This window comes from Theropithecus gelada, chromosome 11 (genome assembly GCF_003255815.1).
Source record: "Theropithecus gelada isolate Dixy chromosome 11, Tgel_1.0, whole genome shotgun sequence".
In the NCBI taxonomy this organism is placed as follows: domain Eukaryota; kingdom Metazoa; phylum Chordata; class Mammalia; order Primates; family Cercopithecidae; genus Theropithecus; species Theropithecus gelada.
Genome location: NC_037679.1, coordinates 3624664 through 3652425, shown reverse-complemented (window position 1 = coordinate 3652425; position 27762 = coordinate 3624664). Strand labels below are relative to the sequence as shown.

Here is a 27762-nt window from a genome sequence, read left to right as displayed (position 1 = left end):
GCACTTAAGAATTTAGCTGCTGTCATTATTGTTACTATTATTATTTTCTCTGTTATGGCACTAAACAACTCTTATATATCATAGTTAGTTATCTATTTGTATCACCAGTCCTTGAGTATTTAAGAAGTTCCTTGGGGTCGCAGATCTCAGATTATCCATCTTTGCACTCTTCAGAGCACTAGAATGATATAGCAGAAACCTTAAAATCATGTGTTGAGAAAACAAATCTATCTGGTTACAAGATTTTTATTGCCCTATAGTGTGTTCAGACAAAGCTTATTTGATGAAACACAAAATATTATAAAACATGTTTTTGCAATAAAATCAATAGTTGGATTAGCTTATGAAATTACTATAAGGAGAAGGAGGAAATTTGAGTGTGCTTTGGTTGTTAAGATTCTTGGTCAAATAAGGATTAGGAAGGGAGACTGAGCACACCAGTGAAAAGACTAGAAGAAAATTAACCAAGCATGTCAGGAGAAGAAAATCGGAACAAATTCCTAGTTGCCAAGCAAACTGAAGAATAACAAGAAGTCAGTATTGACTTGAATTGAATTGGTGTGGTCAGTGAACAAGAAACTTAAATAGTGAATTAAAAATGCCTGGGTGTTAAAAATGAGTTTTAGGGAATTAGCTACTAATATGGGCATCAAATAAGTTTACAATATGACTTCTGGCAGTCACTTTAGTAGCATTAAAAATAGATTTCTGTTAAAATGACATGGTAGTAAGTAAAATTTTTCTATAATATAAAGTGAGTAAATAAGGTAATCACAAGAAACAGAGTGAATAGCTGTTGCTCAATATGTCAGCAGGCAATTTTCCCTTGATGTAATCGTTGAAAGTAGTGGCATTTCGGAAACAAGAAAAATGTCCAAAATAGATTTGATTTCAGAAAAGATTGTGAGGAGAACAAACACTGTGGGACATTTAGGCTCTCTCCACAGAATTAAAATGAAATGGAAAAGAGAAGACATCTATCTAGTAAAAGCAAAAGAATTTTCCCACTGAAGTAGATAATAGGCAACTAATTTTTCTTGAGTGTCCTTATTATTGCCAGCAATTTAACTTTCATCCTTTAAATTTATTCTTCACAACTGCTCTTTCATACAGTTCCTAATTTCCTCATTTTAAACTTAGAAAGCTTAGCTAACTTTCTCATGTCCATAGAACTAGGATAAAATGGCATCTAAAGCTAAGCCTGTCTGGAAATTAAAATATGTACTATATACATTGCCTCCCTGTTATTGTTCATTAAAATAGTACATAATTTTCTCATTTTTTCTACTTTATCTTTCAAATTTAGTTGTGGTCCTGCTACACATCATATACCTTCATAGTCAGCCCACTACCCTCAGAGAAACTTTCTTCTCTGATGTATTTCTCCAGCCACAGGAAATATATTGCCTATCTTGCATCTTCTACTCTTCTGTTCAAATTTTAAAATGTTGGAAAAACAGCAGCTATAGTAACATATCGGTGTACGTTTCACAAAGAAAGCTGCTTCACTTTCTCTAACCCAAGTGTTTTCTGGAATATAAATTTCATATAAGTAAACTATTTCTTAGATTGTAGCAGGTTATGGCCCTAAACATAGTGACAACTAACCTCTAGTCACAACTATCATCCGATTACTAGAAACCTGAGAAAAAGCTCCCTTAGAATTAATGCTAAGTAAGTCTTGGAGCAGAGAAGCCCATAGAAGAGGTGTGAATTGCTCTCGAGCAGCTTATAACAACAGTATCAAACTACATGTTTAGAGGGATGGTTTATCTAAAAAATGTATGACTGCTTAGTCATTTTCCTCTAATTTTTCTGTAGACTAGATTGCTTAAGATATCAATGGGTTTTACCGAAGTCCATCCATAAGCGTCACTTGTAAGTGTCCCCACCAAAGCAAATATGTAGTGACCTGCACTGGTTTGTGAAGAGCATCCAAATCACACAGCCCATGGATCTGCAATACTGAGACTTCTTGCTTTATTCCAAAAAGAATGGCAACATCTGCATCCCCTGATAAAATACACTCTGTCTCTCTCCTACTATACTAAACAACTCTCTGAACTTGTCCACAGCACCTCAGTACTTTCACAAGATAATTATTGTACTGCAGATCCTTCCAAAATGAGTACAAGCTGAGTTTAATTAATATTCTATATGACAACTCCACAATTTCTGGTTTTAGGTCTATAAGAAAAAAGTGGTACTCCTTCCTTCCTTCTCCCTTCTTCTTTCCTTCCCTTTCACAGATATTTAACAGCCTGACATATGAAAACATTGTGTTATGATTCATTAGATGGTCAAGGACATTTACATTCTGTTACCAGACGAGCAGAATCTAGTGTATAAAGGTGTCAGCTAGAGGATGTAGGATATTGCTGGTAGAATGAAGCAGAATTATCCAGCACATTGCACAGTGTTTCTAGGGCCTGATCACTGGTGTTAGAGGAGGAGACTCTCAGACATTGGAGGTGTCTATTTACCAAACTAATTTAATGTTAAGCTTCAAGAGATTTTTAAGTGCAGACAATTGGTGCTAGAGTCTAAGTTCTGTTAGCTGGTTACTTTGTTTGGCGGGGATTTGAACTTGAACATGTTGTTATCCTTTTCTTTTAAAAATTTATTTCTACCTTGTGAAAACGTGGGTTTTAGTATGAACAGAAAGTGATGGCTGTCCTTTGTCTTAAGAAGTGCTATAATTCTAAGATTCCTTTTAGACGGTGTTTTTAAAGAAGTATAAAATATAGTAAAGAGATGATACCGTCCTAATTGTAAAGCAGCGGAAGACTTCACATACAACAAAAAGACATTAAACTGTGTAAACATTAAAAACTTCTGGATAATTATAAAGAAGAACACTAGAATAAAAAAGGAATAGATTCGGAAAAACACAAGTATTAAATACAACCCAAGTTGGCCAATCAATTACATAGCAATCAATAGCCTGAATTTTGGAGTCAGATGTAATTCACAACTCTGCTACTTACTAGCTGTGTGTTCTTGGGCAAGCCGTTTAGCTTTTCCAAGTCAAGTTTTAATTTTCTGTAATGATGTTTTTGGTCATAAATGATTAAATAAGGATTAAATGAGATAGTATATGTAACAAAGTATGTGGTATGTAGTAAGCCGTGAATTGTAGCTATGATTATTATAAATTATTCAGTGTGATTCAAATTTATAAGGGCCTCGAGATTCCAAAAACAAAAGAGACAAAGTATATGCATGGTGTTTTTAATTGGGAATCTGCATCTGCCCTCACTAACACATGTAAAAAAAATAAATCCGTGTCAAATTCTTCGTTCTCCAAGAAGTCATTTTTGGATTCCTGCCTGACTCAACCAGATCCTCCCTGGATCTCTTGCAACCCTCTGTAAGCAGTGTTTACTTCTCTACTTTAGCAGCTTCTCATAATGAAACCATTTACTAAAGCTTTTTTTTTTTTTTTTTTTTTTTTTTTTTTTTTTTTGAGACGGAGTCTCGCTCTGTCGCCCAGGCTGGAGTGCAGTGGCCGGATCTCAGCTCACTGCAAGCTCTGCCTCCCGGGTTTATGCCATTCTCCTGCCTCAGCCTCCCGAGTAGCTGGGACTACAGGCGCCCGCCACCTCGCCCGGCTAGTTTTTTGTATTTTTAGTAGAGACGGGGTTTCACCATGTTAGCCAGGATGGTCTCGATCTCCTGACCTTGTGATCCGCCCGTCTCGGCCTCCCAAAGTGCTGGGATTACAGGCTTGAGCCACCGCGCCCGGCCACCATTTACTAAAGCTTTGTGTTTTTTTCTTATATCTTCAACTAAACTGTAAGCTTTTTGAAGGCTGTTAACTTTATAATCATTTTAACCCCCAAATATTCCAATACTAAATAGATATTGAAGAAAAATGTGCTAAATTTAATTTAAATGTAGATACATGTAAAAGATGACTTTTCACTCTTATTTTCTGCAGTATTTACATTTTATATTATACTGAAATTTTTGAATAGAACATGGATTGTATTCTATTGTACATCTATTTTGAAATCACAGTGAGGAAAGCTATGTGAATTTTAGAGCAACTGGTTTGTTTCTAGGTAGCACATTCATACTGCAAACAGCTCAATATGAATACCAAATTTAAACCTCATCTTAAGTTCATGTTATTATGACTGATGACACTGTTGGATAGGAATCTTAAAATTATTTTAGATACATTAGCATACCCAGGTTGACTTAGGGGTTAATCAGTGAAAGCCAAGTATTATTGTTATACATAACATCTGCATTTAGATGCATCCAAGTGCGTATATTATTACTTTTTTTTCCCATGGAAGAACTTTACTATATTGTGCCTCATCACTAGTATGAAATCAGGTTTACATTGTGTGTAGAGAGGCAGAACAAACAAATTATGATACACAGGAAAAAATCTTTTCTAGCTATCACTATACAATTATAAATTCTATATATAATGTTTCATAGTGATTGACAACCAAATTACTTCCTTTTAGTATTGTTGAGTGATGGTGTTTTCCTAAAATCTTTTCTAGCTATCACTATACAATTATAAATTCTATATATAATGTTTCATAGTGATTGACAACCAAATTACTTCCTTTTAGTATTGTTGAGTGATGGTGTTTTCCTTAGATATATTTTTCTGTTTTTCATTTCATTTAAATTTCAAATTCATAGACACAACGAATAATTAAATTCTGATTAAAATAACCATATGCTGATATTTTTGATGAAGAGGAGCTAGAAAGCGATACATTTGATTTCACTTCCAGCTGTTAGTTGGATTATCGTATCATGTAAACGATGAAATTTTTACTGAGGATATGAAGATGGCATTGAGTCTTTTTTTTTTTTTTTTTTTTTTTTTTTTTTGAGACGGAGTCTCGCTGTGTCACCCAGGCTGGAGTGCAGTGGCCGGATCTCAGCTCACTGCAAGCTCCGCCTCCCGGGTTTTACGCCATTCTCCTGCCTCAGCCTCCGAGTAGCTGGGACTACAGGCGCCCGCCACCTCGCCCGGCTAGTTTTTTGTATTTTTAGTAGAGACGGGGTTTCACCGTGTTAGCCAGGATGGTCTCGATCTTCTGACCTCGTGATCCGCCCGTCTCGGCCTCCCAAAGTGCTGGGATTACAGGCTTGAGCCACCGCGCCCGGCCGGCATTGAGTCTTATAGATTGGATGGATATTCCAAACATCAGATCTGAATGTCTGCCTTTCAATATATGGGACATAAACCTTGAAATTTATTCATGATTGCATCCTGACATGCTCTTCTTAAACACTGGAACATAATACTGATTTAAAATTTACCTTAGAATTTCCCTCCTTATTCTGTTGAATTTTACTTACTATATATTGGAAGTGTTGGAGGAAGTATTAGAAATGGAGAGGTGAACTAGTGATTTGATGGTGGAGTCCTCAGGGAAGTGTGAGTCAGAGAAAGGATGAGAAATTGACATTTGACCAAAACTGGAAATGGAGCACCAATAATTAACTATCTATTGAGATGACTTTACAGAATATTTGCTTGTTGCTTCATTTATATTCTGTTTTTGTGAAGGATTATCAAATCTTCTTTGAGACTAGAGTCATTTAAAAGAGTTTTCCTAAGCTCACAGTTTACATTAGTTCATATATTGTAGCTATAACCAACTTTATTTTAAGTAGTGTGAAAAGATTTAAAGTGATAGTGTAAAGGAATTAATATTTTCTGTTTTCAAAAGATGTTCTAATATCTTAACTAATATTTGAAATATCCAAAATCAAATAAAACTGCACCATAGTAAAATCGATGTGAAAAAACAGCTCGGATTTTTAAGAGCTCTGTGTTTGGCATGTAGTCCACAATTGAATAAACTGGGATTGTCTTAATTATGGCAAAGGAAGTAGTAGTTCCTATCTCGCCCCATCTATTCTTTGAATCATTTATTTAAGAAACATTCTTTGAATGTTTAAATGAGATACAAAGAAAAATACAAAATTCTGGTCTAAAAATTCACAGTCCCAGAGTGGAACTTAAGAATGAAGAACTAAAGAGAAATTGACATAAAATTCTAATAAAAGAGGATAACAGAACCTTGTATATTGTGTTAGGGAAAATAGATAGCAGCCCCTAACTCTGTAGGAGGGGGAGACTAAGGTGTCTTCGAACAGCATGTGACATTTTATTGTAATGTTTAAAAATGGTAAGTGTCTTCCAGGAGAATCTGTGGGGAAGGACACTTCAGTCACAGGGAACAATATACGTATATATAAAGGCATGGAGGCATTTAAAGACTTCAGAACTGTATTTGCCTTTGAATTGCCTAGGAGCCCACTTTCTCATTTCAGTACTCATGAGAGTAAATGACAACAGAGGAAACCAGGTCCCAGATTGTGTAATTATTTAGTGTTTATTGAACATTATCATGCTAGGTGCTAAACTGAATCTTGTTAGGTCCTTTCTCTACCTAGTGAGTATGGTCTAATTAAAAAGACAACCAAGGCAGGGATTAAAACAGCATCAAATCAATCAGCAGCTGTCTTTTAAGGGCCTATGGCTGTCCATATAGAGATTTATAGATTAACTGTGGCACTTTGAATTGCACTGGGAAGAAAATTGGCAGCAGGTGCAAACTTCATTCAAAGTGTAGATTTGTTTTGCTTCAGGCAGCAGAACCCAAAGGTAGGTAGGCTGCCCATTCTAGCCCTTCTGAAATTTTATGATGGTCCAAGGGTAGCCTCAATTAGGAGACCTATGTGTAATCCAGCTCTTTTCTAAGCTACCAGTAGTAAGCATGAATTTATAAAAATTATGAAATGTTCTGTGATACTAGACAATAAGGGTGGAATTTTGTAAAATTTTCGGTTATTCAGTCAGGAATTTGGAAAATAATATATCCATTTGTGCAGTTCTGGAACCTTGGTGATTAAAATCTCTTTTTCCTCTAAAGGATTATTGGGAATAATCTCTATGAATGTAATTACAGGGTTATAATTAAAGCTATCATAACTTTGTGCTTATGTAGAATGAGACAAAATGCCATAGCAAAATGTTAATTTTTATTTTTAGAAAAGAAAACGAAGGGCATTTTATTTTAGTAGTTGAAGTAAGTGATTTTGGTCTGATCTTAACTATATATGCCAAAGACAATTTACAGATGTATTACAAGTTACAGATCTATTATGCCAAAGACAAGTTACAGATATGTTACCATTATAATGTCTGGAATACAGAGTTCTAAAGTAAAATCAAATCTTTCATTGTTTTCATGATTTATATCATGTGAAATTAATGGCTCAATCAATGTAATTTATTAAAATATGTATTTTGTTTTAGGCCTAAATAATATTCATGTGAAAGACTGAGTACTAAGTAGTGCCACTGTAGGGATTTTAGGTGGTTGAACTAATTTGTGTGCATTTTCTTACATATTTCATTTCCTCCTCATCTTTATTTTGATGTTAGATTTGTTTGCTTTCTCATGTTCACTGTATTTATTCCTTACATTTATATCTTTGCTGAATGCTGAGCTAGAATGTTAGAGCAGATACTATATTGATTACATATTCTAAAGTTTGTATTTGCACATATTACAAAAGCAAGTTTGTCTTTTAATAGATTTGTGATGCTTTCTTTGCAGAGTGAGGGAACTTACTAAAGAAATCAAAGATTCCCCAGACAGTTTGCATAAGTATCTTTAGGCTTCGAAATGTGGCTGCAGGTGTTAATGGCAGGCACCTAACTCCTAGAACTTCAGTTTTATTATCCTACAGGTCATGACTCACAAAGCAATACAATTTCACATCCTCCCTGTCATCGTTCACATGCTACAGGGATGAGTTAGGTGACAGATTTATTTCATGAGAGTAACTCCCCAAATATTAACTGTATACAGCTGACTTTGGAGTCTACTTCTAGAAATAATCCTCATCTTTGCCTCCCCTCTCTATTTCTTGCAATCGTTGGTAGGCCTTTTGTCCAAATTATTTTGCATTCAATGTTTGTAAATGTGTGAACTTATATGTACATCAAGCAGAGTATATAATACTTCAAAATCTGAGCTCTTCTGTAATTTATAATTTGTTATGTCTGTGGTTGAAAGAATTTACCATGCAATAACCAAAATTGAAGGTGTAGTTTAAAATATACTGTCTTTGGAAATATAACTATGAGTAACAAAATTGTATTCCTCATTTCAGAACATGATGAGTGTATCACAAATCAGCACAACTGTGATGAAAATGCTTTATGCTTCAACACTGTTGGAGGACACAACTGTGTTTGCAAGCCGGGCTATACAGGGAATGGAACAACATGCAAAGGTAAAAGGTTTAAATGCCAATGCCTCTTCCATTATGTGCAATGCAATCCATCTCTACCTTCCTCTACACGTTATCATTACTGTTATGTACATTCCAGGTACTTCCTAGAGACATCAAAAGCTTTGGTGTGTGGCTCATAGTCTTTCCCTCAGGTCTTGACATCCTCCTGGGTTACTTCAGTGTTTAAGTGACCAAACCATTCAGCTCCTTTGACCTAATGTTCCTTGACCTTAGCCACAGTGGTTTTCATCCTGGGCGTTTTTGTGGAGAACTGCTCCATCTTGGAAATCTTAAATTTCAACATTCTATTGTCTAATCCCTCTTCTTCCAGTTTGCTCAGTCTGTTCTTTCTACACCTTTTGATCTTTAATTTCGTTGAACCTTCCTTTTCATTCAGTTTAGCACTCTCCCAGCTTCAGATGTTTCTTTTTGAGATGAAACATGCATATATCATCATAGCTATTTTTCTGACAGCGTTGTCAACCTATTTGTTATGCTACCATGTGAATCACCTCCATTTTGAGTCAGTAGGACAGCTTTTTTTTTTTTTTTTTTTTTTTTTTCCCTCTCTTGTGAGCTGTCAGACGCTACTGTGGAAGATTAATTAACCATGAATATTGATTCTCTACATGTTATAGTTTCCTATTTTAGCTTGTTTGTTAATGCCGATTGATCATTCTTTTAAATGTCCCGTTGAAATCAGATTTCTGTTTCCATCAGTGGACAATACAACTGTAGTTCACCACAATCCTTAACTCACCTTTTCCCCCACTGTCCTCTTTCCCTCCTACCTCCTAAGGGAAATAGAAGACCTTTTTGGAAACTCTATAAAGTCCCATAGTATAACATTTACATCCCTTATAATGTCATATGATTTATCCAATTTAGGCATTTTAAGCTTCAAAACTGCTGATTTCTCAAATATACTGTGTCCTTCATCTCAGAGTTCACTAAAATCAGTTTGCTATGGTACCGTGTCTGTGTGAAGTAGGAAAGAATAAGGAATAGTAGTTAATGCAGTGTCTTATGAGGAAGGGTCTTAAGGCCTGGTCAACAAAAATACACTGTACCCAGAGATGGGTGGGCCAGAGGGTTACCCTGATTTTCAAAACTCCATGGAAATCATTACTGTAGGTCGTTTTGAAGAAGGCCTACTTATTTGGGGGTCCAAATCCCACAAAAATTTGCTTGGAAAGACTAAACAAGTTCTGAGAAAAGCTAGACTTTTAGAATGTATAGTACAGTAGTTCCTTCTTATCCACAGTTTTGCTTTTGATGGTTTTAGTTACCCATGGTCAACTGCAGTCTGAAAATGTTAAATCAAAAATTCTAGAAATAAACAATTCTTAAGTTTAAAATTGTGCACCATTCTGAGTAACATGAGATCTCTCACTGTCCAGCCTCATCCCGCCTGGGATGTGAATCATCCCTTTGTCCAGTGTGTCCATACTGTCTACAACTAGCCACCATTAGTCACTTAGTAGCCTTTCCGATTATCAAATACACTGCTGATGTATCACAATGCTTGTATTCACGTAAACCTTATTTTCGCTGGGCTTGGTGGCTCACACCTGTAACCCCAGCACTTTGGGGGGCCAAGGCAGGTGGATTGCTTGAGTCTAGAGTTTGAGACCAGCTTGGGCAACATCTCCACCAAAAATAAACAAAAACAAAACAAAACAAAAAACAAACACCATGTACAAAAACTAACTCAAAATGGGTAAAACAAAAACAAGTAATTTTTATTTTACTGTTAATGGCCCCAAAGTGCAAAAAAGTAGTGATGTTGGCATATTGTTATAATTGACCTATTTCATTATAAATTACTGTTGTTAATCTCTTACTATGCATAACTTATACTTTAAACTTTATCATAGTATATCTGTATAGGAAAACTACATTATATATATGTATATACATATATACACATATGTGTATATATGTGTGTGCATATACATATATGTGTATATATATGTGTATATACATATATGTGTATATACACACACATATATACACACTTTGTTTATACATATATACATATACATATATATACAAAGTGTGTATATATACATATGTATATGTATGTATATGTATTTAGATTATATGTAGATGTATACATATACACATATAATCTAAAAATAGATTTCTGTGCTGTCTGAGGTTTCAGGGATCCACTGTGGATCTTGAAATGTATTTTCAATGCATGAGTGGATACAATATAACTAAGTCCTTAGGACTTTCTCCAAATCACCTGAATGTTCTGAGAGTTTGCTTAGGCTTAAGGTTTAATCTAGGAGCCCTAAAGCTTTTCTCTTATTTCTGCTTGATTCCAATTCCTATTTAGTATGAAGAATAAAGTTCATAGAATAAAGAACTCTGAAAGTTATGAACAGATGCAGACAGACAATTCTTGTATTTGAAAGAAGGAGAACTTTCAAGGATCTATAAATTCCTTCTGGAAGTTAGGACTACAGGTTGCCCGAATAAAGACTGTTTGATTCCTGTATATATCTTTGGGAATGTTGGGAATTCCCAATTGTTGGGAATTCCCATGTTGGGAATGGGAAAAATCTGAGAGATAAGTAGTTTAAATGTTGGAGCTGAATCATTGAGTTCTGTGCGGTATCAACATGTAGTTGATCAACATGAGTTCTGTGCGGTATCAACATGCTGCAACCTTGCAAATTACTCTGATGAACACATGAACGTGGTCTGGCAGACACATTCTTTATCATTTATGAGGTTTAAACCAAAGAAACCAAATGGACTCTTTGGGTCCATTTCTTTAACTCATTACTAGAATTTCAGATTTCTACATTTTATTACTCTGAGAAAGTATATTCTACCTAACTAGAAGAAGCACATGCCAGAAAACTGTAGAAAAAACTTTTGCCTTAATGCCTGGAACAACTGGCCTAATTCACTCATTACAGACTTTGTCAGGCTGAGGAAGCAGCTGCTGAGCCTTATAGAGCCAAAGAATAAGCCAAAGTGGAAATAAAAGCTTCTATAGGGGGCTCAGTCCCAACCATCTTGTTTTTCTCTTCTCTTGTGCTCACTTGTCTTGCTGCTCTTCTCCTTCTTTTCTGCACTTCTTTGAAGACAGCACGTTTCAAGAGATCACCCTTGCAGTGGTACAGACCCTGGCTCCCTTGCAATGGTTCGGCTTCCTACTCACAGAACAACTTTCCTCATTCCCAAAACCACTCTAATGAAACAGGTTATACAGCGTCTTTGCCCTGGATCCTGATTCTGACCTATCCTTAGCAGAGGAATTTAAGAGTCTCCCTAAAGACCACTCTAATGAATTTTTCTTACTATTGGCTAATTCATTACCGGGACCTGCTTACGAATTTTTGAAGGATGGAGCATTTCCTACTATGTTGGCACTTCGGCTAGTGTGCAAAATGGTCAGAGCCCCATGGGATTCAACCATTTCCTGTTTCGTGGTCTTGTTCTTTAGATGGTGGTTTGCTCCATCTAGGATAGCTGCCATTTTCAGGTTTATTTTCAATGTGGATTGTTACAATGAGAAGAAATTCTGAATTTTAATGTACTTCCTATTGTGCAAATTTGCTGTTTGTTGTTTAAATAAATTTGAGTATTTTGTTTTAAGGGTGAAATACTCCTCTAACATTGGAAAGAGTACTGTTTTACAAGTTGTGTTGAAGTTTCTTACATGTATGGGAAATATTACATGAAAACAAAATTAAAATAGCTTTTATAATTTGATGTTCATATCTCTAAGGGGATAATGAAAAGCTAGGTTTGGAGTTTATTAAACTACTTACTTCTAAAATGCTAAAATCATGTATCTGAATTATTTTAGCGTTTTGCAAAGATGGCTGTAGGAATGGAGGAGCCTGTATTGCCGCTAATGTGTGTGCCTGCCCACAAGGCTTCACTGGACCCAGCTGTGAAACGGGTAAGAATATCATTTCATCTTCCAGAAAATGAATTTTTATGCTAATGCATAAAGTAATCCATGAGGAAAATAATGTTTCAAGTTTCAAGTGGGCTCTCAAAGCGTGGAGCTATTAATAAGGAAGTGATAGGAAGGAGGAGGTGGGAAGTTTCAGTGATGCATTTTGCTGGGCGATTCCCCAAAGTCACTCTAAAAAGGTTGTGCAGCTATTATAACTAGATGCATATTGAACTTTTCAGAAACATGTGTGGAATTACCCAGGATTTTATGACTTCATAATTCATTTTACTCATTTGTAATCCGTTTTTACTGGAATCTATATGACTGTATTAAAGCCTAGATTTCAAGCTTATGGCCAACTCAGTGCCTAGGACACACTATCACCTGCATCCACAATTAGGAATTTTAAATAAATTTTTATCTGGTTCCTTAATTATTCATAAACAATTATTTATCTGGAAAATAATTAAAGTTTTCTACTTCTCAATTATTTCTCATCCAGATCCATTCTGAACTTATTCTTTCTGATGGATATGAATATTAAAAACTTTAAAAATTATTTTAAAAACAATATATAGTCTACATATAACTTATAACCCTAAAGTAAAATACTTTATCCAATGAAAAACACACCTTGGGAATTTAAAATAATGTTTTGAGTATTAAGTCCTAATTAAAATCATACTCGTAGTGGTTTTGGTTGCTTTGGGTTCAGTGGGGTCCAATAGCGATGACCTCAGAGAGTCAGGTTATTCTTCCTAAAAGAAAGCTTCTGCCACTGGCAATTGACAGTTGTCATCTCATATTGCTTTTCCTAAATCTCAATGCAATAGATACAGTACATGCTCTGCCTCTATTCCACTTGCAGAGTCATCTGGTTTAATGAAAACACTGACTTACCAGAATGTGAGACAGAAAATGTTCTGCTCCATTTGGGAAGTGAACATTTTACTGAATAGAAACTGCTACTGTGCACAGAAGGATGCTCACAAAAGGGCTTGCATCACTAGATCATCTCTTTCTACAAGTACTGCTAAGTCTTGTTTTTCAAATTTCAGTGACTAATTGATTTCAAAAGTCTGTGACGGACAATGTATAGTGACTATCTTTGATATGTAGGACTCTTTCTTAAGAGGATCCTGTCCCAAATCAGAAGCTCCCTAAATTTATTGTGCATGAGAGTCACCTATAGAGATTGATAACTTGTTAGAAATACAGGTTTTTAGTAGCTACCATATGATATACTAAATCAAATCAGGCACCTCTACTGCAATAGTTTTCTCATATTTCTATGACATGCTCTCCACCAGTTTGCCCCTATACATCAAGGTGCACTGTGGACCTCCTGCACATCAACACCTCTGGTGACAAGGCTTCCTGAATACAATATTTTTGTGCTGCTTCTGGTACAGAGGCTGGATACAGAAATACTTCCTTTTTCAGGACATTTCAAAGGTGTGAGGATAATGGTGTGGAATTTTGAAATAAAAGCTGTCCCAGAAAATCTGGGATGAATAGTGGCCATGCACAATCCTGCACAGCATTCTTCCACTAAGAAAAAATTTCACAAGATTGTAGAAATCTAGAATGGCATAAAATTAATATTGGCAATGTAATATTTAAGACTGGAGTTAAAAATAACCCAAGAGAACATGTAGCTATCTCTATTTCATTATCCTTGAACCTTCAGTCTGTAAGAAGACAATCCCAGACTGATTCTAAATAGCTGTCTGTAGCAGCCAAGGACTTTGAGAACAGATGTGGACTCAAAGTTTAGTTGTACTGTTTATATGTTATGTTGCCTTAGGCAAGTTACCTAACTTCCCTGTGTGTTGTACCCTTTATGCATCACCTTACTCTTCACCATTCTCTTCTAAGGCAGTTATTATCTGTATTTGCATGCAGAAATACTGGGTTCAGGGTGTTTAATTTTTTTCCCCTAGCATCAGAGTTCAAAGCTGATACAAAGGTCATTCTGCTCCCAAATCCGGGCTTTTATCCAGTGCATCCCAGTGTATTTCTTTGGGGACTTTAAATCCAAAGACCCCAATCTGAACTCATTATCTCATCCATGATTCATGTCTCCCCACTTACCGTCCTCCACCAAAACCTGAATCTTCATTTCTTCCTTCCTTACTAGTTTATTTCAGCGAATAGCCGCCTTATCCATCAGGTCTTCTAAGCCAGTCATCAGGGAGCAACTTCCCTTTTGCCCTCTTTCACATCCATTCAAATCGTTTTGAGTCCATGTCTTTACCAGGGTCCATTTCTTTCTATTCTGGTCAGAGCTGCAGTTGTTGAGGACGTTCAGGTTGTCTCTGGCTAGTCCAGTATCCACAGAATAACAGAGCACAAATCTGATCATATCACTCCAGACTGAAGAAAACCTTTCATGTTCCCCATTGCCCTCAGGATAAAGGCCACATTTTTAACATAATAAATAAGGCCCTTTAGGACTTGGCCCTGCATGTCCACCTAGCTTTAGCCTCTTGTCCTTCTGCCAGCTCACTTCATTCCCACCCCCAGGCACTGAATCTCATGAGGGCACAGGGTGTATCTTATTTGCTTTTGTATCATCACGAAACAGTACCTTAGTAGTTGTTCCATAAATATTCGGTGAATAAATAAATGCACACATGAGTGATCAATTAAATGATGAGGAAAAAGATGGTGTGGCTGTTTCCATATCTGCTGGACTTTTTTGAATGTTAGTTGAAGCTTTCAGAGTTATCTAGTTATGTACTATCATATGGCAGATATGGTAATTAAGGCACAGAGAAGTGAAGTAGCTTATATGGGTGTTTCACTGTTGATCCATATCTGCATTCTAGAACATGGGTCTTCTGATTTCTAGCCCAGTGTTTCTCTTTTCCTTCCTTCCCCCTTCTCTCACTCCTTCCTCTTTCCTTGCTTCCCTTCCTGTCTTCCTCTCTCTCTCTTTCCTGTCCTGCCTTCTTCCCTCCTTCTCTTTCTTCCTTTCTTCCTGCTTTCCTCTTTTCTTATGCCATGCTTTGTCGCAGGAATTCGTCATACCTTCATCCTTCATCAGGTCTGTGTCTTTTGTTATGCCACCTTCGACTGCCAAATAACCCTGTTGTCTTTAATAGCGAAGACTGTGGCAATTTTTCTCTCCAAAGTTAAAGGATGCTTCCAGAGTGACAAGATTTCCAAGTATAGGAATGGCCTAAATTTGGCCTGCTGGAGTTGGATGCAGCCTGATAGCTTAAAAAGGAAATTGTTGTGCAGCCCCAGTGGCCATCTGTTGAGCCATCACAGTGGAATCGCTGAGGATGAAATAATAGGATTTACTTGCTTTTTGAAAGACAATCTGAATGTGTCTTGCACTTACCACCCCTTGTTCCTTTAGTTGAAGTCTCTTCTGAAAAACACCCTCCCCTCATTTCTGTTTCTGCATCATGTGTATCTTAGTAGGAATGGTTGCATTCATTTACCAACTTCACAAAAGAGCAATGTGTATGATTTTTACTGAGCAAAATTAATTTTTCATGGACTTCTTTTTTAGCCACTGTATAAAATCACTCACATGTAGAGCATAACTTCATTTTTAATTAAATATCCTAATATTCCATCAGGTGTTTAACTTGGATTTAGCAGGGTGATTATTTCTTGGGTAACTCAGTAAAGTGTATTAGAAAGCTAAAGCTATGTGCCAAGGTTTACAGCTTTATCACTGCCATATTGTATTTATTACACGATTGCTAAACCTCAGCAAACATGAGTCTGATGATCTAATTAATATGCAAAGCTGTCTTATTATACTAAAAGCAAATTTTTCAGTAATGATTTAAAGCATAACTCTAAAAGATTTGACAGTCCCCTACAACCAATTGCTGACTTAAATCAAATTAAAATATTTATAACTGGGAAAAAGCTGTTAACAAATGGCAAAGTTGAAAAAAAAATTGCTATAGTATCAAAGAAGAGATCTAACATTTTGACGATAAATGCTTTTTTTTCTGTGTACAAAATAATGGATTTGTTATCCACATATCAAAACATGAGGTGAGATTTTAATTATTTTAGTGAGTTGTTAAATGAATATAAATTTAAGTTGCATCCCTAAGTGTTTTTGTAGCTTCTTAATATGTGTTGTTTTAAAATAACAAAAATGAAGCATGAGGCCTACATGAGTGTTGCTTTACTTCAAAAGTAACTTCAAGTGGATTGAGGTTGGCTGATTTTTTTTAAGTTTATTTTATTACTGTTATAGTATAGATAATAGAAATTATTTTTGTTAGAAAAAAGTTATCTTGCTAGTTTTATCCAAAGTTAGCATTTATTATTAAAGTCAAACTATTACATTTCCTGGTATGGCTGAATTACACATTTTTCATCATAAAATGTATCTGCTGATTTCATTAGTGTTTGGTTTTTTAAGGCATATTTTTCCAGAAATTTGTATAAATTTATATCATTTTTACATAGGAAGACTAGAAAAAATTCAGAAGCAAGAGAAAATTCTCAAAACAGTTCAGACATGGCATACCTTTTCTCACCAACATGACTCACAGTGGAAAGACATTACCAAAATATATATCTTTATGTGAGAAAAGAGGAGAAATTGAGAAGAAAATCTGAGACAATCTGATAAAAAAATAATGTAAAAAGAAAGAAAAACTGTAGATACATCTGCTTTACCAATAAGAATTTTTAGTTTTATTTTGAATTTATTCTGCTCTATCTGAACAAATGCAAATTTCATGTACACAAATCATTAAATATGCTTTATTGTAATAAAAACAATTTGGAATAAAGGAAGCTTTGCTTCTAGTTCTGTACTGTCTTATTAAATTCAGTTTTCTGAATCTTAATTTTTCAAGGGAAGATCTGCAAAGTAGCTCATTGGGTAGCTTTTGCAAAGTGGGCACATACTCATGGAGGGTTCTGTTGATCTGCCTAAGGGATCTGCACTCATGCTTACTAGACACATCTTATCTTGAAACTGTCTCCAGTGATAAAAGCGATTCAATTACATTTGATAAATGAATGTGTTTTAATGAACTTTGTATGAATTAGGAGTGTAGATACCAATGATTCTTTTTCTGTTATAAAATGAACAAATAAAACAACAAACAAAAAGCACTCTCACCAAAGGCTTTTTGACCGTACCCTGCTTGAGTTGGCTTAGATACTTAAGACGTAACTTCTCTTTATGTTGGCGATCCTTAATCTGTTTTAAATAAGATTTTAATTGCTTAATGTTATGCCAAACCCCGTTCTCCTTGAAGAATTTAACATAGTGGTCAAGAACACAAAAATTGAAGTCAGAGAAACATTGGCCTGAGAACTAGTTCTATTACCAACCAGCCATGTGACCCTTTTCATGTTATTTCATTTTTGTCTATGCCTTGATTTGTGCATGTAGAAAATAAAGATGATAGTAATATCTATCTCATGGGTTTGTTCTGGAGATTAAATGAAGTAAGGCACATAGCACCATGTTGCTAGCACCATAACACCTGATATGATGATTTTGTAAATTTTAAGTTGATTTGTAAATAAACTTTCATAGACAGGACTGTTTGAGACTCTTTGACATCCTTGAGTTTGCTGGAGATGCCCTGAGATGTTATAAGAGAAAGGTTAAGAACAATAAAGGATTCTAGTTTTCTTGATTCATTCATAAACCAGTTTTAAGTATAATTTTACTGTACTTTAGTGGTTTAAAATGTTTAATTTAGTGATTTGCATTCTGTACATTTGCTTAAAATTGCTTTATTTTTGTCCTAATGCAAACGTTAAAAGTTAATATTTTATGAAAATATAAATCTTTGTATTATTCAAAAAGTAGTCAAAAGTTCTTAGTGTTAGATCTCAAAGTCATTCTTCCAAGTCCTTCAGGTTAATTGGAAAAAATCAAACTCACTCTATATATCAGTCATGTATAATAGATAACAACTATGATGGGGAAATTTTTCAGACTCCTTTGTTGTAAGGCCTACCTAATTAACACTGGAAATGAGGACACATCATGAAGAAAATGTAAGAAGAAAAAAATAGCTTTCAAGCTGTTAGAGAGCAGGTCTCTAAGAAAAAGAAAAAAGCCAAGTGGAATTAGTTGGGAATTTGGAAAAGATCTTCAGTTTTATTTTTAAAATATTATTTTTTTCAATAGATCACTTTTGTATATTAGCTTGTATTGTGCCTTTGAATTCCCAGGATCCCTGTTGCCTCTTATTTTTTTATTTGAAGCTAGCCAAATGGAATCACTTTTAAGATAGTTGCTTAACTTTGTTTTAAAATTAATTAATTGAATACTTAATTAATATTTTGAATAAATATTATATACACATTGTATAAAATTTAAAAGTACAAAGAGCATATAATGAAAAGTAAATTTTCCTTTATAGCAATTCCCCAACTACTGTTTTTTCCCTTAACAATAAATCCTGGAAATCATACCATAGATAAGTCCTTGTTAGACAGAGTAGTTCAAATAGGAAGGCTGAGGCTTTCTGCCATTCAAATAGTAGACTTTTAATTTGTAAAATTCTGGGTGTCAATAGGAATACATGTCTTAGGGCCAAGATCTTTCTCTTTTTGGGGGGTACCCCCATATGTTGGCTGAGAATGTTCTGCAATTTTCTCGTTCATAAATTCTGATTTTTTCATATAGATAAGCTGACGAACTTCTGTTGATCAGAAGTATAATCGGGGGAGGCATAAACTTAATATGCTGGAGAAACATTGTTGTTGTATGCAACATTTTATTTATACCCAAATTATTTTTGTTTTTTGCATTCTATTCCTCCCCTGTTTGTTTCATTTCTTTCTTCTTGAAGGACATATTTTAGTACTCTCTTAGAGTGGTTCTATTAGTGGCCGACTCTTGGGTATAGAATTCTAGGTTTTCCCTAAGCACTATGAAGGCAGTATTCCATTGTTTTGGGGGGGCCTCTGAGGTTTCTGTTCAGAAGTCTGCTTTCAATTCAATTGTAATTCATTTTAAAAGTCTCTTTCTCTCTAATTGCTTTTAAGGTTCCCTTTTCTTTGGAGTATGTGGTTTCAAAGCATTGTGCCTGGGTATGAATTTATTAATATTTTTATTTATCTTGCTAGGGACTCCTTTAGAAGAATGAATCTGAAGAGTTACCTCTTTCATCAGTTTTGGAATCCACTCAGTCTTTATCCCTTTGAATACTGCTTATTTCCACTTCTCTTTATTCTCTCCTTCTGGACTTCCTACTGGATATTTGTTGGCCCTTGTCTTTTCTATAATTCTTCACTTTCTTTTATACTTTTCATCTCTTTATCTCTCAGTATTGTGCCTTTGATAATTTTTTCAAACCTATCCACCAGTATACAGATGAATTTATCAGCTTTGTCTAATCCATTATTTATTTTATTTGTTGAAGTTTTAAATTTTAATAACTTTTTAATTTCTGGGAGTTCTCTTTTTCATATATTTTGGTTCTTTTTCCTTAGTTCTTATTTTTGTCTTGTAGTTTTGATTACTTCTTTTATGTTTTTAACAATTTTAAACCTACTTATATTATAAAATTTGTGGCATTGCTCTATTGCCTGAAGTTCGAGGGGATCCAAATCTAGCTTTTATTGTGTTTGCTGACTTTTGCCCCATGATTGTTTCCTCATGTGTTTTGGACTTTTGGTGTCTGACCTTATTATCTTCACTGAAGCTTTACCTGTGAAGTCTAAGGTCTTTTCCCTACAGGGAAAACTTGCATTTCTTTCTGCAGGTGTACCAGGGGTATTGCAATGCATCATTTGCATTAAAGTTTTTGCCACGTGGTATGCCACACAGATTATATAAATTTTTAACTTCAAAATTGGCTTCTTCTTATGCCACATAGGAATTTTCATTTTTTCAATGAGATCAGTTATGAATTTAATATTATATTTTTAAGCCATGTGTATGTAGAAAGATTTTCAGGTTATATGCGGGTCTCAGTATTGCTGGAATAAGAAAGAAAATCACCTGTTTTAAGCATAAGTATGATTTCATTGATGCTCAGTGAATGACTCCTGAGAGTGATGAACTTTGACCTTTCAGAAATCTGTAGACTGTGAGGTGAAATTTATGATGAGAGAATGTAAATGAGGAGGGACATAGGAAAAAACAATAATGATACGAAGTTTATGAGGTTTGCTAGGAATGGAGCTGGGGGATGTAGCTGTTTTTTTCTCTTTACTAAATTTCTAATGCTCTCAAACAGAGTCTGTACTTCTTCCCAAAGGGTTCTCATCTGTGATTAGTTTCTGTTTCTTTCTGTCATGGAAACTTTCTGAAAGAAGCCACTAGGACTTAGGTACAAAAAAAAAACTTATAGCAGTCAGCCCTATCCATCTAATGGATAACTCTCCCTTAAAAACTCAGTTTTTTGTTTTTTGTTTTTTGTTTTTTTTTTTTAGAATAAATTATATTCCAGGTTAATTTTTTAGCCTTACAGTAAAATGTGGTGCACAAGGATCAAGTTAAATAGCAAATAATGGGTTTGGGTCCAAGTTAAAGAAGAACAATCAAATTTGTGAATGACATAGTTTTGAGAGAGTAGCTTATATGACAAAAGACAGGATCAAGATTCAGAGCTATTCAAATTGTAGCAACAATGGGATCCAACAACATTATGACACTTGACAAACAATTAAAAGCACCTCCTGCATTTGTCCTGCTTTCAGCCCTCAACATTTCTAGATCTTTAATTCTGATCTCTTCCATCTTTGGCCCACACTCATTGTGTTCTCTGCCCCTTTCATTTAGTTGCCTTTTCTTTAGGTGTCTGTCTTTCCTCCCTTACCCTTTTCCTCATTCCCTCCCACGGACCATGGAAAGTAGAGATGGAGCCTATGATTTTGTGTTTTTCATAGGGCTTGGCATCATGCTTTGCATATAGTAGGCAGTCCATAAATATTAATAAAATATAAATACTCTCTTGCATTTAGGTTAGAAAAACCAATTGTGCAACATAGAGGGAACTAACTTTAACAGTTTTTATGCTTTAGTTGGCTACTGATTCCAAGTTAAGTATGAACCAAAAGTATCGTGTGCTAGCTTTAGAAGAAAATGCAAACTTAAGCTATAATTAAAAGAAACAGGGTCTATAAAACAAAACTCTCCTTAAATTCTGCATTACTTAGTTTATAATGGCGTATTGTATTTACTTTAGGCCAATAGTTTTAAGAGGCTATCAGCAAATGGGAGTGTGATTGAGGAAAAGTTTTCCAGGAGATGAAAGTCCTGGCAGATATAAGAGGGTAGTTGAATAAATCTTCATCAGGAGGCCGGGCGCGGTGGCTCAAGCCTGTAATCCCAGCACTTTGGGAGGCCGAGACGGGCGGATCAAGAGGTCAGGAGATCGAGACCATCCTGGCTAACACGGTGAAACCCCGTCTCTACTAAAAATACAAAAAACTAGCCGGGCGAGGTGACGGGCGCCTGTAGTCCCAGCTACTCGGGAGGCTGAGGCAGGAGAATGGCGGGAACCCGGGAGGCGGAGCTTGCAGTGAGCTGAGATGCGGCCACTGCACTCCAGCCTGGGTGACAGAGCCAGACTCTGTCTCAAAAAAAAAAAAAAAAAAAAAATCTTCATCAGGAATTTTTTTTAAAAAATAAGAAAAATGAAAGGTGCTATAAAAGCTATCCTTAAATACATGAAGAGCTAAACTAGCGTGTGGATTTGGGATTAGATTTTTCTTTGTTGCTCCAGAGAGCAAAACTAGTAATTTTACCAGGAGGCAGGTTTAGACTCCAAATAAGAAGTTTATTAATGACAAGAACCGTAGGAAAAAGGGATAGGTCACCCTGCATGTTCAATCAGAGTCTAGAGAACGAAATGCTAAGGACACTTAAGATTTCCACACTCTGGTACAAGATGGCTTTGGCTTATTGGGATTATCTAAAATTCTTCTTGCTATAGTTGTTCATAACAGTAGCTGCTTCAAACTGCATGTCTAAGGGCATTTAGTATAATAATTAACAAGCAGTGTCGCATGATGGTTAAGAGTTACAAGTAGGCTTGGAGGATGGCTCTCTAGCTATAAATCTAAGCTCTGCAAATGACTTCTGTATGTGGAATAGGGCAAATTACTTAATATGTATGTGCCTCCATTTCCTTGTTTTAAAATGGAGTGATAATAATAATACTATTTTAGGCAGGGCGTGGTGTGGTTTATGCCTGTAATCCCAGCACTTTGAGGCAGATAGTGGGAGGATCACTTGAGACCAAGAGTTCAAGAACAGCTTCGGCAACATAGCAAGTCCCTTTCTCCAAAAAATAATAGTAGTCTAAAGAAGAAAAAAAACCCTATTTCATGACATTGTTGAGAGCATTATATTAGTTAATACAGGAAACCAAGCAGTGGCTCAGTAAATGTTAGCTATTATCATGACCTTACCCTAATCCCTACAATAACCCTTTAAAGTGGTTATTATTACTAGATGAGGAAAATGAGGTTGAAAAAGATTAAGTAAATTGCTCTGGTCTGTACAGCCAGTAAAATGGAATAGAAAAGAATTATTTCTAGGACTTTTATATTAAAATTTTCTACGCTTTTTCTGTTTTGATATTTGGCCTCCCACTGCACCATAAGATGCTAAAATGACTTTGAAATAGCTGTAAACTTTGTGGAATATGGGTGCCAAATTATCCATATTAAAGATTTCTTAAGCTCCTGTGCGCGAACAGCACAACAGGATGTGTATGAAGATGTAGAAAGTAAAATGCAGTTCTCTTCTCTTGGGGCTTTATACCTCTGCCTGTCAAATGCACAAGGAGCATTTTATCTCAATGACAGAGAAACAGATGGGTACAAAAATAATACTAATACCTTTTAAATGACTGCTAACTACAAATCTTGTCTGGTGTGGTAACCCCAGAAGAAATTGCTCTTCAGAAGAATGAATTCTGGAGCTATAATCCCAATAGTTGTAATTTAGAGGGGAAGGCTTTATGATAAACTTCTACTGTTGGGAACCTAGGAGGCAAACAGCTGATTAAATGTGTGAAAAGTATACTTTCAAGTGTTAGACATAGTTTCCATTGCCAATTTTCTCAATATTCATGTCTTAAGATAATTATAAGGCTCAATAAGAGTGAACTTGAACCTTTAGGTTAATCAGAAGCCTTAAAAAACAAGTTAAAGGAACTCTCTGATATTCTTAGCTTTTTAAGATACATAACTCCTTCTTTGCCTTCTTAAATGATGTGGGTTTTCATTTGCCTTAGCAGGTTTTAAAATATAAATTACTCTTTCACTCATGGATGTTTTTTCTTCACATTTTAAAAGGGACAGCTCCAGCCTTAAAGTTAACCTTGACTTTGTCCTTTTAATATAAAGCCAAGTATATTTACTATTTGTTATGATTTTCTTTAAAAATGTTTAATTCAAGGAAAAGAAAATTAGTTGACTACAGTTGCTTGTGTTTCTCTTTGCTTAAAAATCCGTCAATAATGGATTGTGTAAGCACGACAATTTATTATTCATTATGATCTTTTGGTTTCGGCCATTTACAACAAAAATAAATTTATTAAAACACAGATACCTATAAACACTACCGAGTGGGCAAGAATCAAGAGTAAGTTACACATTACTGGATGCCAAAACTTTTACTCAGTGAATGATGGGAAGGCGACTCTGTGTAAATCATAAAACTTAATTACAAACCAGAAGATACTGAATCTCTTTTACACTGGTAACTTTGTACCTTACACTAACTGTAAGGTATATAAGTGTAAGTACAATATTTAGTAAGTGTCTAAAATAAATTAGATTAGAATAAATAAACTAATTTTAGATAATGTAGAATCAGAATGGGGAGATTTGTTAGATTGATTAATAAATATTTACACTATATTTTCTGGGACCAGATCTTTATCTTCAAGGACTTTATTTTCTTGACAGGCAAATAGGAGGGAGAAATTTGTCTATAAGCAGTATTCTATACTTGTTATAGTCATTTACTTTAGACTTCACTCTTCCACTGGAATGACTGTCTTAGAAATCAGGTATAACTTCTTAATCACAATCTCCAAAATGTTCACATTTCTTGACCTTTCGGCAGCATTTGATATTAAGAATCAACAGTTCTATGGCAACCCCCTTTTTCTTTGGTTTCCTTGACGTGATATTTTCTCTAGACTATAGTATTGCAACAATTTTATGTGGTAGGTATTTTGCTCACATAGGTGTTTTCACCGACTTTTTTATTCTACATTTGTAATCAGTGTTTCTTATGTACATATATATATATGTATTTTATATATATATATTTTTTAATTATACTCTACGTTCTGGGGTACATGTACAGAAGGTGCAGGTTTGTTACATAGGTATACATGTGCCATGGTGGTTTGCTGCACCCATCAACCTGTCATCTACATTAGATATTTCTCCTAATGCTATCCCTCCCCTATCCCACCACCCCCAACAGGCCCTGGTGTGTGATGTTCCCTTCCCTGTGTCCATCCTTTCTCATTGTTCAGCTCCCACTTATGAGTGAGAACATGCAGTATTTGGTTTTCCATTCCTGTGTTAGTTTGCTGAGAATGATGGTTTCCAGCTTCATCCATGTCCCTGCAAAGAACATGAACTCATCCTTTTTTATGACTGCACAGTATTCCATGGTGTATATGTGCCACATTTTCTTTATCCAGTCTATCATTGATGGGCATTTGGGTTGGTTCCAAGACTTTGCTATTGAGCCTGTATAGTCAAGACAATCCTAAGAAAAAAGAACAAAGCTGGAGACACCATGCTACCTGACTTCAAACTCTACTACGAGGCTACAGGAAACAACAGATGCTGGAGAGTGTGTGGAGAAGTAGGAATGCTTTTACACTGTTGGTGGAAGTGTAAATTAGTTCAGCCATTGCGGAAGACAGTGTGGCCATTCCTCAAGGATCTAGAACCAGAGATACCATTTGACCCAGCAATCCCATTACTGGGTATATACCCAAAGGATTATAAATCATGCTGCTATAAAGACACATGCACACATATGTTTATTTCACCCACTTTTTTAAAAAGAAAAGATAGAGTAAGGAAATTGCCCAAGGTAACAGCTATTAAATTGACAAGCCTGAAGTTACATACGGGACCATGTAAATGTAAAACCCCTAATAAAACACTGCAGTATAGCTCCAGAATGGCAGTTCCCACACCCATGAGCTTTTACTGTTATTCCTCTCCCACCTGCCTGACTGCTTTTTGTGTGTGTATATGCATTTTTTTCTTCTGCTGCTGCTCATCTCCTAAATGTGGAAGTTTTACAAGGTTATACACATAATCATCTCTTTTCTTTCTTATTACCATCTCCTTTCTGGATCTCAGTCACTTTCAATTCTTCAAAAGGTGTTATTTTATCCTGACACCTCTCCTAAGCTTAACTCCCACTCCCAAGGGGCTACATTGTGTTCTCACTTGGACATTTAGCAGTCTGCAGTGGCTTGCTGTCCTTGGGTTATGTGGATCATAAATGCTTTTCTTTTTTATACTGGAATCACCTATGCCTAACAGACCACTCATCTCCCTTCATTTCCTTCATTCCCGTCAAAGCAACACTCATACAAACAGTTTGTAGTGGAGTATTATTCAAAATGTTGAGGCAAATGGAGGAGGATCAAAGGGGAACAAAACAAATGTCAAAAAGCCAAAAAGAAATAGAGATCCCATTTTTCTAAAAATGCTTTGGCTATTTCTTCCCACAGAATCAGAGGCAGATTTTCCATTAAGCTAATGAAGTTTAAGTTTCTGCTCTTAATGCAACCAGGCTTCTTTCCAGCCCTTGGAAAGAGCCCTAGCAATGTGCTCACTTGGCCGTATATTTTTGTAAAATCTGCAATTGCAGTCGGGCGCGGTGGCTCAAGCCTGTAATCCCAGCACTTTGGGAGGCCGAGACGGGCGGATCAAGAGGTCAGGAGATCGAGACCATCCTGGCTAACACGGTGAAACTAAAAAATACAAAAAACTAGCTGGGCGAGGTGACGGGCGCCTGTAGTCCCAGCTACTTGGGAGGCTGAGGCAGGAGAATGGCGTAAACCCCAGAGGCGGAGCTTGCAGTGAGCTGCGATCCGGCCACTGCACTCCAGCCTGGGCGACAGAGCGAGAGTCCGTCTCAAAAAAAAAAAAAAAAAAAATCTGCAATTGCAACATATCTTGGTAATTTTTTTTTTTTTCCTCAGGGGCCCTCAAAATGAGTAGGCTTCTGTCCCCAGAGACTGACCTGTGCACAAAGTTATTTCTTACCAGGTGGATATTTCTCACCTTACAGCCCTCCATTTTCCCTGATTGTTTTTCTTTTTATCCTCTCTTGTGGCTCTCAATTTCACATCTTTACATTTCTTCTCTCTCTCTATCTCTCTCTTTTTCTGTATCTGTCAGTCTACCTAACTGCCTAATCTTTTTCCTCTCCACCATGCTCTGGGAAGAGGGAAACAAAGCATCACCTTCTGTACCCAAAGAAGTAATCAAGATATTTTCCTAAATCAAGACCTTTTCCTTTATTATGACATATGCCACTGTCCTATTTATCTTTTTATTATTTTGAACTGCCTTTCTAAATTTCCTGAGACATCAGCTAGTCATTACTGAAAACTTTCCATATGCCAAACATTGTGCTAATTGCTTTACATTTATTAAATCATTTAAATCATAACAGCAACTTTGTGAGTATAATTTTTTATAATCATTTTAAAACCAATGCTTAGTGAAGTTAAATCATGTATCCAAGGTCACACAGGAAGCATTTGGTAGATTTTTGATTTGAATAGTTAAACCTAGCCTCAGATGTGTGCTTTTACCCCTTCCCCATATTGCCATCCAGATACTACTCTTCTGAAAAACTCTCCTTGGTTTGTCTAACAAGAAGTATCTTTGCCTTGCTCTCAACTCCTATGTTTGTATCAATTTTATCCTCTTTCTTCAAACTACCTTGTATTGTTATTAATCTTTAATTTTTTAAATTTTAAGTGACATAATAATAGTACCTATTTATGAATACAGTCATATTTCGATACATGTATACAATGTTTAATGATGATATCAGATAATTAGCATATCCATCACTTCAAACAGTTGTCATTTCTTTGTGTTGGGAACATTCAAAATTCTTTCTTCTAGCTATTTGAAAATATACAGTAAATTATTATTAGTTATAATCACTCTACAATGCTATAAAAAGCTAGAACTTATTCCTCCTATCTAGCTGTAATTTTGTATCCTTTAAACAACCTGTTTCTATCCCTGCTCCTTTCTATCTTCTAGTAACCACTGTTCTACTCTCTACTTCTGTGAAACAAACTTTTTTAGGTTCCATGTATGGGTGACAGCATATGGTATTTGTCTTTGTGCACCTGGCTTATTTCACTTACTATAATGTTCTCCAGGATCATCCATGTTGCTGCAAGTGACACAGTTTCTTCCTTTTTATGGCTGAATAGTATTCCATCTTGTATATATACCACATTTTCTTCATCTGTTCATCTGTTATTGGGCACCTAGGTTGATTCTATATCTTGGCTATTGTGAATAGTGCTGCAATAAACATGGGGGTGCAGATATCTCTTCAATAT

General features: G+C 35.6%; 1 protein-coding gene across 6 annotated transcripts in view; it reads left to right on the top strand.

Moving 5' to 3' along the window:
* Positions 1 to 27762, top strand: part of NELL2 (neural EGFL like 2) — a 418610-nt gene that overhangs the window by 299887 nt on the left and 90961 nt on the right. For all 6 annotated transcript variants that reach the window (XM_025401114.1, XM_025401113.1, XM_025401116.1 and 3 more), the window contains 2 exons: positions 8167 to 8289; positions 12119 to 12214. In XM_025401114.1, coding sequence (XP_025256899.1) covers positions 8167 to 8289; positions 12119 to 12214 — 219 coding nt within the window. The remainder of the gene's footprint in view (positions 1 to 8166; positions 8290 to 12118; positions 12215 to 27762) is intronic.